Below are 13,252 nucleotides of genomic sequence, written 5' to 3'. Positions count from 1 at the left end.
TTAAACTACTCTGGCTTAATTTGTTTATTCAAAAGTTTTTGGTATTAGGTTGGTCCCACCGAAGTAATCTCAAGCTTAAACCCTTTTTTTTTTTCTTTTGAACGAACCATATTATCTGGAGAGGAGTAGGATTTAGAGGTGGTTCGGTATAAGATCTCAAACCGAAAATTTTCGGGACGAGAATTTGAAGACCAATCCCAAATCAAATTTCGGTATTCCCAATTTTCGAGATTCCCGAAATATTTTCGGTATTTCAGGATGGTTTGGTATTCCCAAATTTCATACAAATTGAAATAGCAATCATTCATACCAAGTTAAATTAACATACAACCAAAATAAGTTATAAACCTAATATGTTTGAAAACTAACAATTCAATTTTTTGATTTCGTGTTGAAGAATTAGACACATTTGTGGGATGTTCATACCGGCAGATGTGATATGAGATTACCAAAAGATTAAATAGACAATACTGAATCACGTACCGAAATTTCAGAATTGGTTCAGTATTTTATCTCGAAAATTTTGGAAATTTTGGTTTAGTTCAAGATTTTCGAGAATTTTTTCCAGCCCTAGGTGGACTTAACTTCATAATAAACCAGCAATAATATAATTATAATTTATTTTTAACGAGAATTGAACCTAAATCCTCTTTGAAGGAAGAGGAAGTGCTTTAGCACTTTGTTAAGTTCAATTTGAGATATTATCAACCGGCAACCAGCCCACTAGTCTATGATAAGCGGCCAGCCCAAATCCGGCCCGCCATCGTTTTAAAGCATATCCGGGAAGAGACGGAGAGACAGACAAAGAGAAGAGGGAAGAGAGAGAGAGGAGAGTGAGAGTGTTCAGGATGCTGAGACTACACTTGCTATCTTCCCCTGCGACTGCACAAAAGCCTAACCAAAACCCTAGCCAGTTCCTCTCTTCGCAGCTCTTGAGCAGAGCTAGGGTTTTCAGCACCAACACCTTCGGCTTTGCTCCGAGTCCGATCTTGTCGAGGAAGAGACTCTCCTTGAAATGTCGCCAGTCGGAGTACTTCGACCAGCAGAGAACCAGCACCGCCGCTTCCCCGAACAAACCTTCTCCCGCTCCGCCAACTCCCGCCGGAGGTACTTTCTCTGTCCTCGGACTATTTTACCCTTTTGCTGCTGTAGAAAAATGGTTCGGAAATGGATAGAGTAAGGAACTGTTTAGTTACTCGTTCTGAACAGATAAAACTAAGAAAGTATGAAACTTTTGCACTTGAGTGAGTGTTTTGTAGCTGTTTGGCTAGATTAGGAGCTTCAATTAGTGTGAAGGACAAGGTTGAATTTGAACATTTTGAAGTTAGGGCCTGTTTGGGGCTTGTAGAACCACTGAAAGTGCTTTTTGATAACTAAAAGGGCTTCTAGATTGTAGAAATGTTTTCTGGAGAAGCACATGCTATGTGCGAGGAAGCACTTGAATTTTTAATAAAAATTTGTACTTGTTTATAATAAAAGCACTTATGCGCCTATGAGCAGAAGTGCTTATTAGACCAGTCCCGAACGGGAACTTATTTTCTGTGCAACCAAACAGGGGTATTGAGTGGTTAAAGCTTACAAATTGATGAACCAGTTTAATGATGGCTAGGCAGAATTTCTTTGTTTATATTGTGATTAATAAATGTATTTTTTTGGTTTGTGTGTGTAGCGACTGGGATGGCGCCTAGGTTTTACGTTGGTCACTCGATATACAAGGGAAAGGCCGCTCTTACTGTAGAGCCCAAAGCTCCCGAGTTCACCCCTTTAGATGTATGATTGATTTGATTGATGCTTTATTTTGTACTTTGTAAGAATATGGTTCTTTGGCCGTATTATGACTCCTCAACAGTTAATACAAGACTGTGTTTATTTTATGGAGGGTCTAATTGATTGTTCTTTGATGATTTGCTGTCTCGGACAGTCGGGGGCATTCAAACTTTCCCGGGAAGGTTTTGTGCTACTTCAGTTTGCTCCAGCAGCAGGTGTTCGTGTATATGATTGGAGCCGAAAGCAGGTGATCCATGCTGCTTTTGTTACGCTGAATAATGGATTTTTTAGAATTATAAGAAAACTGAAAATTTTTAGTAATGTCAATGGTCAAATACTGACTTTGAATAACCTCTGTTTCCTAATTGTGGGATCCTGTAACTTTGATTGTTGGCTGGTCGTTACATAATACTTCCATTACAAACATTGAGGTGTATGGTTACCAGGCCACCATTATTAAGACCTTTTGTTTATTGTATGTGGTCACTACTTACTATAATTGTGAGGATCGCTAATATCTGCAAAGAGACAATTGGTTTGTGTAGGTATTCTCACTATCAGTGACAGAAATTGGAAGCCTGGTTAGCCTTGGCTCAAAGGAGTCCCTTGAATTTTTCCATGATCCTTTTAAGGGGAAAAGGTAACTCCTTCACTCTCTCCCTTTCTTTGTGGTATAATGATGTTGCCTGTGTTGGATTATTTGTGTATGGATCTCCTAATCAGCATGCAGTTGAATCTGAGTGACTGCAATAATCAGGGTTGTCACGTGTTGCGCTCAATACACATCTTCATTTTCTTTTTGAAATTATTTACTTATCCAGACAAGCGATTAGGGATAAGTATTTGTTCATTGTGACTGCAATAAGCTTGATATTGTATCCCTCATGATATGAACATCTGATGTCCAGAAGTACACATGATTATACTTCTGTGCATCTCTACTTGATGTTTCATAATGTAAGTGAAATATGTACTAAATTGTTTTGTTTTGCAGTGATGAGGGCAAGGTCAGGAAGGTGTTGAAGGTGGAGCCTCTTCCAGACGGATCTGGCCATTTCTTTAACCTGAGTAATCATCTTTTCCTTGAAATCTTGGTGGCGAACTTTACATTTATCTTCACCTTATTATACCATAATATGTGATTTGATGCTGCAATTTCTTAATTTTCAGTCAACATTTTGAGTATAGTCAATCGTTCGTACATCAATGCTTTAGGCAAACTTTTCTCATTTATTCATCAGCCTATAGACTTTGCAATCGTAAAGTTTAAAACTAAACACCATTATGCTGCATGGTTAAGCAATGGATAAGCAATACATGGATGAATTTTAGTGTTCGTGTTTTGAAGGCGAGTCTACTTGCAATGTATAGTTTCTATTAACTCAGTACAATATTATTGTATGCAAGCCATGTACTATACTTATTGGAGGGGCTCAGTTTTTTTAACATTTACGTGTTGCTCTTATCATTATGTCATAATCAAGGTGTTCAAAACAAGCTTATCAACTTGGACGAGAGCATTTATATTCCTATCACCAGAGCGGAATTTGCTGTTCTCAAATCAGCTTTCAATGTACGATCTCTCTATCTCTTTCCTTCTCTACACACTCGGCCACCCACCCAATTATCCATGTATAAACATAAGACCACATACACATGCCGAATCCTTACTGGTTAGGACTCATGTATTCTGTTCTTTGCAGTTTATCTTGCCGTACATTTTAGGTTGGCATGCATATGCAAACTCCATAAAACCAGAAGATTCGAGCCGTGCCAATAACTCCGGTCTTAAATATGGAGGAGATTTTGAATGGAGCCGGTAGTAGGACACTAAGGGAACTCTTTTAAGTGCAAATGATGTTGGTTTGATCTTGATCGTTTGTTGTGTATGTCCTGTTATTATGCAAGTCTCAAAATTTTGGGTACGACATTAACGTAAAATTTAGTGCGGATTGAAGAATGAAGTAGCTGACCACATTCTTTTCTCCCCGGTCCATAGTGCTATTGTTTATACTCCATCTAAAGTAGATACAGCTCTGCACTGCAACTTATTTGTCACCTTGTATGTTTGGTTTTTAGATGGCATGGGTTTATGGCGGGACGGTGAAGGTGGTAGGTGGCGAGGGTTTAAGGAGGAGAGGGGGTTGCAGACTTGTATTTTTACTAAGTATTGGTATCAAAAACATTTTTATTAAAAGCGGTTTCAGTTATTTTAAAAGTAATTCTAAATGAGTCATAAGTTGCTTACGTAGAAAGATGGTCCAAAATTTGAATAAGAAAATTCAATTTTTTAGTTTTATAAATACGTCAATGTTTTTTGTTTCAGTTATTTTAAAAGCAATTCTAAATGAGTCATAAGTTGCTTACGTGGAAAGATAGTCTAAAATTTGAATATGAAAATTCAATTTTTTTGTTTTATAAATACGTCAATGTTTTTGGATGTATATCAAAGTTTCTATAATATGTTGGATGTATAACAAATTTTCTATAATATGATGGCGACGAGTCAACATTTCATCACAAATCATGTTGTAAGAAATGGAATAAACAATTAGCTGTATTCCCTTAAGCATGAACTAATTGACTATTATATTGGTTTAAATCTCCCACTCCGCAAACGTCATGCAATTATGTGACATTTCATTAGACAAGAAAGACAATTGTTGGTCGCTCTTTATATTAATCCGATGGCTAACCTACTTTTTTAAATATTTACTTTTTTTTATAAGATAAAAAAAAGGGAAACTTTTCAAAAATAATATAATAGGTATTTGCTGATTTTTATCCGGAATTTGTAAAGAGCTATAATTTCTTCCATATTAACTTTAGCATTTCCCCTTATTTTTCCTTGAACTTTAATTTTAACCAATTATTCACGTTTATAATTGGTTAGTTTCGAGTAATGAATTTGTTGAGATGAGTAATTACTTTTCTTATTTAAATTTGGATCTCGAATTGAATTAGGTTAACCAAGATGGTCGTGTGAATCAAGTCACAAGGAAGGCTAATGAAATGGCATCACAACCCTAACATGTTGCTGAAAAAGCAAAACCGTGGAGAAGATTCATAGTTGTCCACATCAGGAATAAAATTTAAACAAATAGTGTATGGAGTGAACTAGCGGAAAAGAAGAAGACAAAAAACTATGTTGTCCACATTATAAATAAAATTACATTTTCGCCTTCAAGCAATTATCATGTGTCATGCACATGACCAAGATGGAAATAAAATTGGATGAAAAATACCAAAATCTAACGTCAGAGGGATATTTGTCAATTATAAAAAGTTCAGAGGGTAATCAGCTAAGTTAAAGTTTATGGGGAATTTGGCAATTATGAAAGTTTAGGAAAGTAGTTCAGAAGAAAATTGGTAGCTCTTTACAAATTCGGATGAAAAATCAGCATATACCTCCAAATATAATACACCTACTACTAGATTGAGCACAAATGTATCAAAATCGCTATAAATATTATTTACGATTTATGTGACCCGAACTTGAAATATCCTCCAAATAACTACAAACAAGTATCAATGACCTTAAAGACTAATATGTTGTTGTTTTTAACTTTTATATAATTTGATTTATGTACATGATACGATTCAATTATATAGTTGGACGTTGACTGGCATGACAATGGATGGACCAATTTCATCATAATCTAAATTTTGGCATAAAGTAGAATTATGGAAGTTTGCTAGATTAAGATTTATCTAATTAAATATACACAATTAATTAAGTGAATGATCCATGGCATTAATTATGAAAATCTCCAATCCCATTGGCAATTTTCTAGAACTATCTTATTATATTATACTAGAGGTCTTAATTAATGATCATCAGCATCCATTGAGCTGAGTTTATATAATAGCGACCACTTGATTTATTTACTAGTTAAAGATGAATTTCATTCCAAACGAGGTTTCTGGTTGTCCTTCCCAGCAACTCTCAAGTCATAACAATGTACCAAAATTTCTCCGCCACTTAATCGTCATTCGTTCATGGAAAATTTGAGGGCAAGATGTGATTGATGGAATAATGGATTGGGAATTGTAAGGAAGTCTGTGTTGGTTTATGACACAGAGAACCCAGAAGCAAGCAAAATACAACTTCTCTTGTATCCTATCTAACAAACTTTCAACCAAATGTTGCTCTCACACAGCTTTTTCCAAAAATGAAATCTTAGTTGGACTTTTTCGTTTTCATTTCATGTGGCTTAATTTTTTTTTTTTTTCCCAGATTCTTACGAAGAAAGGAAAGACAAAGTGGGGAAGATAACTGTAGACGGTAGAGACAATTAGGGAAGAAAAAAATAGAGGGAGGAGAAAAATAAACCATTATATGAATCTGATGGTGTATATAATTAGTTGAAAAATTAATTATGAGATTTATAAATATAAAAAAAAAAGATAAAATGTTACGTTTAATGACACATCCCGACCGAAGTCGAGAAGTGTTGGCCGTCACGTGAGCGTAACGTAGCCTTGTGCCCAAAGCGGAAGCGATAAAGACTAAGGAAAAACGAACAATTTAAAACCAAGCAACTAGCAATTCCAGTTAAGAAAGGATGCTAGTGAGGTCTAAGTGTATAGAAACACTTTCAGAGCAATAAGAAGATCTAGTTGCAGTCAAGTAGGACAATTACTAAGATACAACACCCTAAGGTGAATCCTACTTGGATTCTATCAGAACACCGTTGGATTCCTCGTGGCCACCAAACTCTACTATCTAAAAACTGGAGGGACGAAAAACAAAGTTGAGTGGGTCAGTAAAACACATTTACACAAAATCCTTATTTTCCTTTGAATATACTAACCCCTCGTCGTAAAACAAGTATATAGATACTTTCCCAGAAAATAGAATACATAATTTATATATATCTCAAATCATGCTCAAAAATTAAGATTTATATTTGTATGCATGACATGCCTATATATAACAGAATAAGCAAATCAGGTAAGAATAGTTTCATAGAAATATAACATGTTAGCCGGAACCCCTGTGGCAGTCTGTACGGCTGAATTCATAGCTCAAAAGTCGATATAACCGGAATCACTACAATGACCTATACGGCAATATACTGCACAAGAGTCGGAACCAAATGCAAAGGTCTATACAACGATAATGGGTGTAATATAATTATGCTCAATACTACTCTCACATAATAGTCGGGCGATAAATCGCTAGTCACCTATGAGTCGGAACCATAAATAAGGTCTGTACAACAAGACTGTGCACCTAAATTGGATCCAATGTAAGCATATGGTGCGGGAGGTGACATAATAAACAGGCATGTGTCATATCTCTGGCTAAATCACAATCACCATAAGTGCAGTTTTATGAGCTCAACAATATTCAATCACATATCACATCATCGACAATTCACATAACCAAACATAACTTACCTGAGCTTACCTGAGCTTCCACAACACCATGCAACAATATGCATAATTATGATAATGCAAATACTAAAATAAAATATAGGCATAGCATGGCATTTCAATCACATTTCCTTAAATACGTTTTCTGGGAAAAACGTCAAGTATACATATATATACTGAAAATAACTGCCCACTCACTGATATAAAGCCGGGTCGTAACCCCCATGCCTAGCCTGGCTACACTCGTCCTCCGGATAGGTCTCGCCTATAGGAGAAGCAACTATATAAACGTTACTTTAATGCACTTATACCAAACTATGTAATAACTTCTCATACATAGCTCAAATTGGATATATGAATATACCACAGTGACCTACACAACGTCACGATCACCCAGGAATTTTTAAAATAATTTTATGACCCCGCACACATCGCCACACGCCAGCGAGTGCACGGCAATACGCGCGGCCACGTGCAGGGAATCCTGACGGATTCTCTAACCCCGTTAGGAATATTCCGTTAAAAGCTAAAGGATTCTATTAAGTTTAGCTAACGACGTCAGAATATTCCGTTAACTATGACGGAATATTCGCTCGTCTTCTTCGATTGCTCGCCAGACTCCTCGCCGTCGCCGGAAAACTGGAAAATCGAAAAACCTTCATATCTCAGCCAATTCAACACCATTTTCCAAGAAATTTTCACCAAATTGAAGCCCTAATCATGAAGAACACAACCTTACCAATTTGAAGCTCCAAAAGTTACGGGATCTCGCCGAAGAAATTCCACAAAATCCGGCCAAGCTTGAAACTCACGATCCCGACGTCCAAAACACATCAATGAACTACTCCGAGCTTCTTGGAGACGTCTAGAAGCTCCCTATGATCTCCAAAATCACTGAAACCTTCATTTTTACGTGTGCATGAACAATGCACATTTTTGGGTTCTCGGGTTCTCGAGGAAAATGGAGGTTCTAATCCTAGAGAATAGTACCATTCAACTTGTAAGGTCACAAGGAACAAGATGGTGACCTTGAATCCCTCGATCTGTGAAGATTTGGCTTGGTTTGGGTGTGGTCCGTACGGAGAAGGAAGAGAGAGAGAGTCTGAGAGATAGGGCACGGGAGTGAGAGAGAGAGAGAAAGTGGTACTTTTGTGTGTGTGTGGTTTACAAACAACCAACCAATCACCATTAATTTCCTTTAGTTCCAATTGGTCCCAAAAACTTAGGAATTTAACATATTAGTCCACTTCTAATAGCATGTCGCACACAACACATCTCAACGCCTAAGGTCATTTTAGTCTTTTCACACCGTCAATAATTAACTAATATACTTCTCCGAGATGGGCTGTGACATTTAAAACTTACAACATTGCGAGTTTTAATTGGATTATAGCGTCACTCAGCAAACTCCTGTGCAAGTTGAGCCCCATACAATTTTTTTTCCAAAAAATGGCATTAGCCACAAAGGAGTTTCTTCGATCCAAGCTATAAATATGTCACAACTTAATGCGAAATGAGCCAATCTACGACACTCCATTTGTTTCTCTTAACTACCAACGACACGCAAAACTTCTAAATCTTCTACTTAACTAAAATTTTCAAAATTTTCTTATAGCTAAAAATAAAAAATCAAAGTTTCTTGAGATTCATTAGTGAGTGGCTCCTTAATCATGTTCATGTGAACCAACGGTTGGCTTAAGCTGTTAACATGCACAACACCCTTGACCATATTTTTAGTTTTGTATTTAATTACCAGTTATTAATTTTCATAATTAGATGGATTTTGTAATCATGTTTATCAGACAACTAAAACCAGATTTAATAATATATTAATGCTTATACTGTGTAACAAGTTAGACTTCATTAAGCCATCGTCGATAGCCTAGTGAAACAAGTTCTTAAGTTTTAAGTTGATTTTCATCTGGTGGCTGCTGATATTAAAATATAATAACCTTGCTGGCTGCTGTCGTTTGCTTTTTACTTTTTTGGCAAATGAAAGCTGCAGTTTTGAACTATTCGTTTACTAATTAAATTACGATAATTAGTCCACTAAATTTGGCTTATCCAATCTCCAGTTTCTACACGGAATGAAACTCTTGATACCAAAAATAAAAAAACAAGAGTTTCAGGGTCTCTCAATCTTAAACCGGACTAAACTCATCATCTTCTATTTTTTATTGTGGCCTCCGGCCCACTTCCTTTTGTCATATACATGTATAATAAGTAGCGTTGAAGCGCTAATTAATTTTAAATGTACATATAAAGCTATGTTCAAGCGATTACAAGATGTGTTAGAGATAAAAGAATGTGTGAAAAGCATCAACCTTAATTTTATTCTTTTACCAACTCATGAACTTTATAGTGTTGTGTTATTCACACACTCTTTTTTACTTTCTACGCATTCCTTGTTAGTTTTGTCATTTAAATATCTTTAATTCATTCAATATGACGATTGAAAATTGAGAATGGTGTATAATAGGTAAAAAAAATACAGGTGGATAGTTTGTATATAGTGGCCATGGGCAAAGATCGATGTCTTTGTAAACGACCTATTTACAAAGTATTAAGGAAAAATTAGTATCCGGTCCCTAGTTTTTACTATTCATTGACTAACACCTTATTAGTTCTTAAATTTTGATTCAAGTCCCTAGCATTAATGTGATAATGAATTTACATGTTTATTATATAATTTTTTAATATAAAAATTAGTAATTAATTTAGGGTTTAATACTCACACCTCTATTAAACTTCTAATTAATTTTCAATTCAAACATTTCCAAAATAATAAAAAATTAAATTAAATTAAGTTTGTACCTATTAGTTTTTTTTTATATATAAAAAGATTCTCAATTTTTTAATCTTAAATGTACCCATTCATATAATTTTTCAATTTTTTTAATCTTAAATGTACCCATTCTCAAATATATCAATTTGTTATATGTAAAATGTACCCTTTTTTAATATAAAATTCATTCAAATTTTTTAATCTATGTTTAAACTTATATGGGTACATTATTTTTCGTTGATTTTGAGAATGTATCCATGTGGTACAATAACTTTTTTTGTTAATTTTGGTTAATGTACCCATACATATATGTATATACACACACACAATATAATAGAGAGAATAATTTATATTTTATTATTTTTAATCCCATAATTATGGGTTTTATTTAAAATCTCATTAATATAAACAATTACAAATTTCAATTTTTAATTTTTAATTAAAAAAATATAGTAACTTACATTATTACATTAATATCAGGGACCTCAATCAAAAACTAAAAACTAACAAGGTTTCAATCAAAGAATATTGATAGATAAGGACCGCATCCAAAGTGTCCCAAGTATTAATTTGATGTGTTCATCGTACACCGAGGACTTTACTATATAAGCAAATAAATTAATATATAAAAAAAAAAAAATAAGGCGAAGTTCATTGTATTTATATATGCTCCAAAGACACATGCATGGTCATCGTTTTGTTTTTAAATGCCAATTGATACATTATATATACACTCTAAGTTGACAACTATGTCGACATTCGACAACTGTGGCTTTCGAAGGGTCAGAATTATGTTTTATTTTAAAAAAATTGTTACAGAAATATGTTTTAATTTTATAATGGAAATTAATTACTTGATGCAACCCAAGTTATTTATGTTATGATGGTGGCACGTTGCAGATTGGATAATACCAAATTTGAAACTTTAATAGGTGGTTTAGTGAAACGCGAGAAAAGATTTGTAATTTTTAATAACTGAATTTGAATTCTCACGAGTGCATTTATTGGGATCCGACTTAAGATTTACCTTCAAATTTTATATTGAGCTTCACCTTTCACTATTAAGAAAACTTCAAAATTTATCAATCTATCTTCAAAACTATCTTATACAAAAAAAATGTCAATCTGTGCAGTCCTTGTCACTAAATATTACAGCTTAGTGGCTCGTTCTAAATATTCTCATGTTGTAGTGTTAATATATCGTTGTATAAAATAATACTATGAACAGCCCTCCGAATACTTATTATCTATAGGGATGTGATATCCACACACCTCTTTTTACTTCTCTCACACCTTTTTAATTTTTGGCATTCGGATCAGATGAATTGAAGAAGATCAAAGGATATAAATTAACATGGGTGTGAGAGAAGTAAAAAGGGGTGTGTGGATAGCACACCCCTATCTATATTGATTAAGTCATAAAAACACTACTAGTATTTAGTGAAAATATTCTCTCCCATTTCATTACAATAACAAAATCATTTTGCTTGGTTGACCTAGCTAACACTGGTGCGCGCACACATGAAGCTAGCTAGACACATCAAACAAACCCGATAGTTCACCATAACTGACTGCCTTCTCATGTCAAATTTGACTAGCACACAGAAACTATCACAAAAAAAGTATTGTCTGCAACTTGATAGGTTTTTGAACACGATGATCACGTACACATTACATACGACGTGCATATAGAAAATTCTAACACAGTAGTTGACCACCCATATTTCTTTAAGTTGTGAACTGTGACATTTGTTTAAAAATAAATAAACTTCCCCTCTGGTTCTGAAAAACTTCCAAGAATAAAACAATAATGGTGTAAAAAAAATTAAAAATTGCACTGAACTTGCACCGTAAATCTGAATGAGGGCCTGTGAGATTGAGAGAGGGCTACGAAGGAAGTCACTGGAATTAAAAGTTTGATGACGCTGGATGAGATTAACGAGAATAATATTATGCAGTCGTGTGACTTTTTTGCATACAATTGCAGGCAATTCTTCAACTTGACTTTTCTACATACAATTGCAGGCAATTCTTCGATGTGACTTGTTCTCTAATTACTTACAAAATTTCTCCTCTCTCGCTCAAGAACGTTGAAGTTGAAATTAGTTTGTTAGCTAGCTAGCTACGTTTGTTTATACATATATATTTACTTAATTATAAATAAGTACAATGGTTTAAAATTAAACTGGGAAAAAAATGGTTTAAACTTAAATTATCGACTTGCTTCTTGGGGGTTATTTGGCTAGTACCCGGCTCCTCCTTAAAAAAATGTGTTTGGATTGTTGACATTAATAACATATATATATATATATATATATATGACAGACTTTAGATGCGGTCCCTAACTATCCATGTTCTATGACTGAAACCTTATTGGTTTTCAGTTTTTGATCAAAATCATTGACATTAATACAATAATGTATTTCTAGATAGATTATTATATATTTTTTAAATTAAAAATGATATTTGTAGTTGTTTATATTAATGAGATTTTAAATAAAACCTATAATTTGTGGAATTAAAAATATTAAATGATAAATTATGCTCTCCAATATATTGTATGCATGTATAAACTTGGGTATATTCATCAAAATTAACCAAAAAAATATTGTACCAAAACATGGGTACATTTTTCAAAAAAAAAAAAGAAAAAGAAAGAAGATATTAAGCTTGATAACATTATTAAATTTCTTCAATTAAACTTAACATGGATACATTCTCAAATCAACGAAATAGAATGTACCCATGTAAGTTAAAAAAATAAATTAAAAAAATTGAATGAATTTTATATAAAAGAAGGGGTACATTTTATATTAAAAATGATATATTTTACATATAATAAATTGATATATTTATGAATGGGTGCATTTAAGATTTAAAAAATGATAAATTGCACTTTATCACCTCAGGTTTGAGGTCTATTGCAATATCATATAACATCTTCAAAGCATTTCATTTCCATACCTCAAGTACTATTTTATTTCAATATAATACATCCGTTACATTTTCCATCCATTGATCCGTTAAGAGCTAACGTGGCTGCCACATTTGTGCCACGTGGCTGCCAAATTTGTGTCACATGGCAAAAAGAAAACATTTATACATTAAAATATTATAATAATTTACCCTATTAAAAAAAACATTGAAAACCCAGAATCCCATTCCCCCGACCACCTCCATCTCCTCTACTCTCTTCACCTCCCCGCCCATCCAAAAACCCACCCCCACTCTCTTCACCTCCCTCTCCTCCACTCTCTTTACCGGCTTTAAGCAAGTTCGTACAGAGATTCCAACGATTACCCACTTCTTGTCTTCGGTTTC

The 13,252-nt window shown here is 34.1% G+C and overlaps 1 protein-coding gene across 1 annotated transcript; it reads left to right on the top strand.

The window, feature by feature from the left end:
* The first annotated feature begins 750 nt into the window (after positions 1-750).
* On the top strand, positions 751-3,752 carry LOC126608668 (single-stranded DNA-binding protein WHY1, chloroplastic-like). Its single transcript, XM_050276638.1, has 7 exons — positions 751-1,107; positions 1,670-1,770; positions 1,922-2,014; positions 2,313-2,407; positions 2,762-2,835; positions 3,252-3,340; positions 3,471-3,752. The coding sequence occupies exons 1-7, from the start codon at positions 849-851 to the stop codon at positions 3,588-3,590; spliced, it is 831 nt and encodes a 276-aa protein (XP_050132595.1). The 5' UTR covers positions 751-848; the 3' UTR covers positions 3,591-3,752.
* Positions 3,753-13,252: the final 9,500 nt, after the last annotated feature.

This window comes from Malus sylvestris, chromosome 16, assembly GCF_916048215.2.
Source record: "Malus sylvestris chromosome 16, drMalSylv7.2, whole genome shotgun sequence".
Lineage (NCBI taxonomy): Eukaryota > Viridiplantae > Streptophyta > Magnoliopsida > Rosales > Rosaceae > Malus > Malus sylvestris.
Note: the sequence above shows the minus strand (reverse complement) of the source record. Positions and strands in the feature narration are given on the sequence as shown.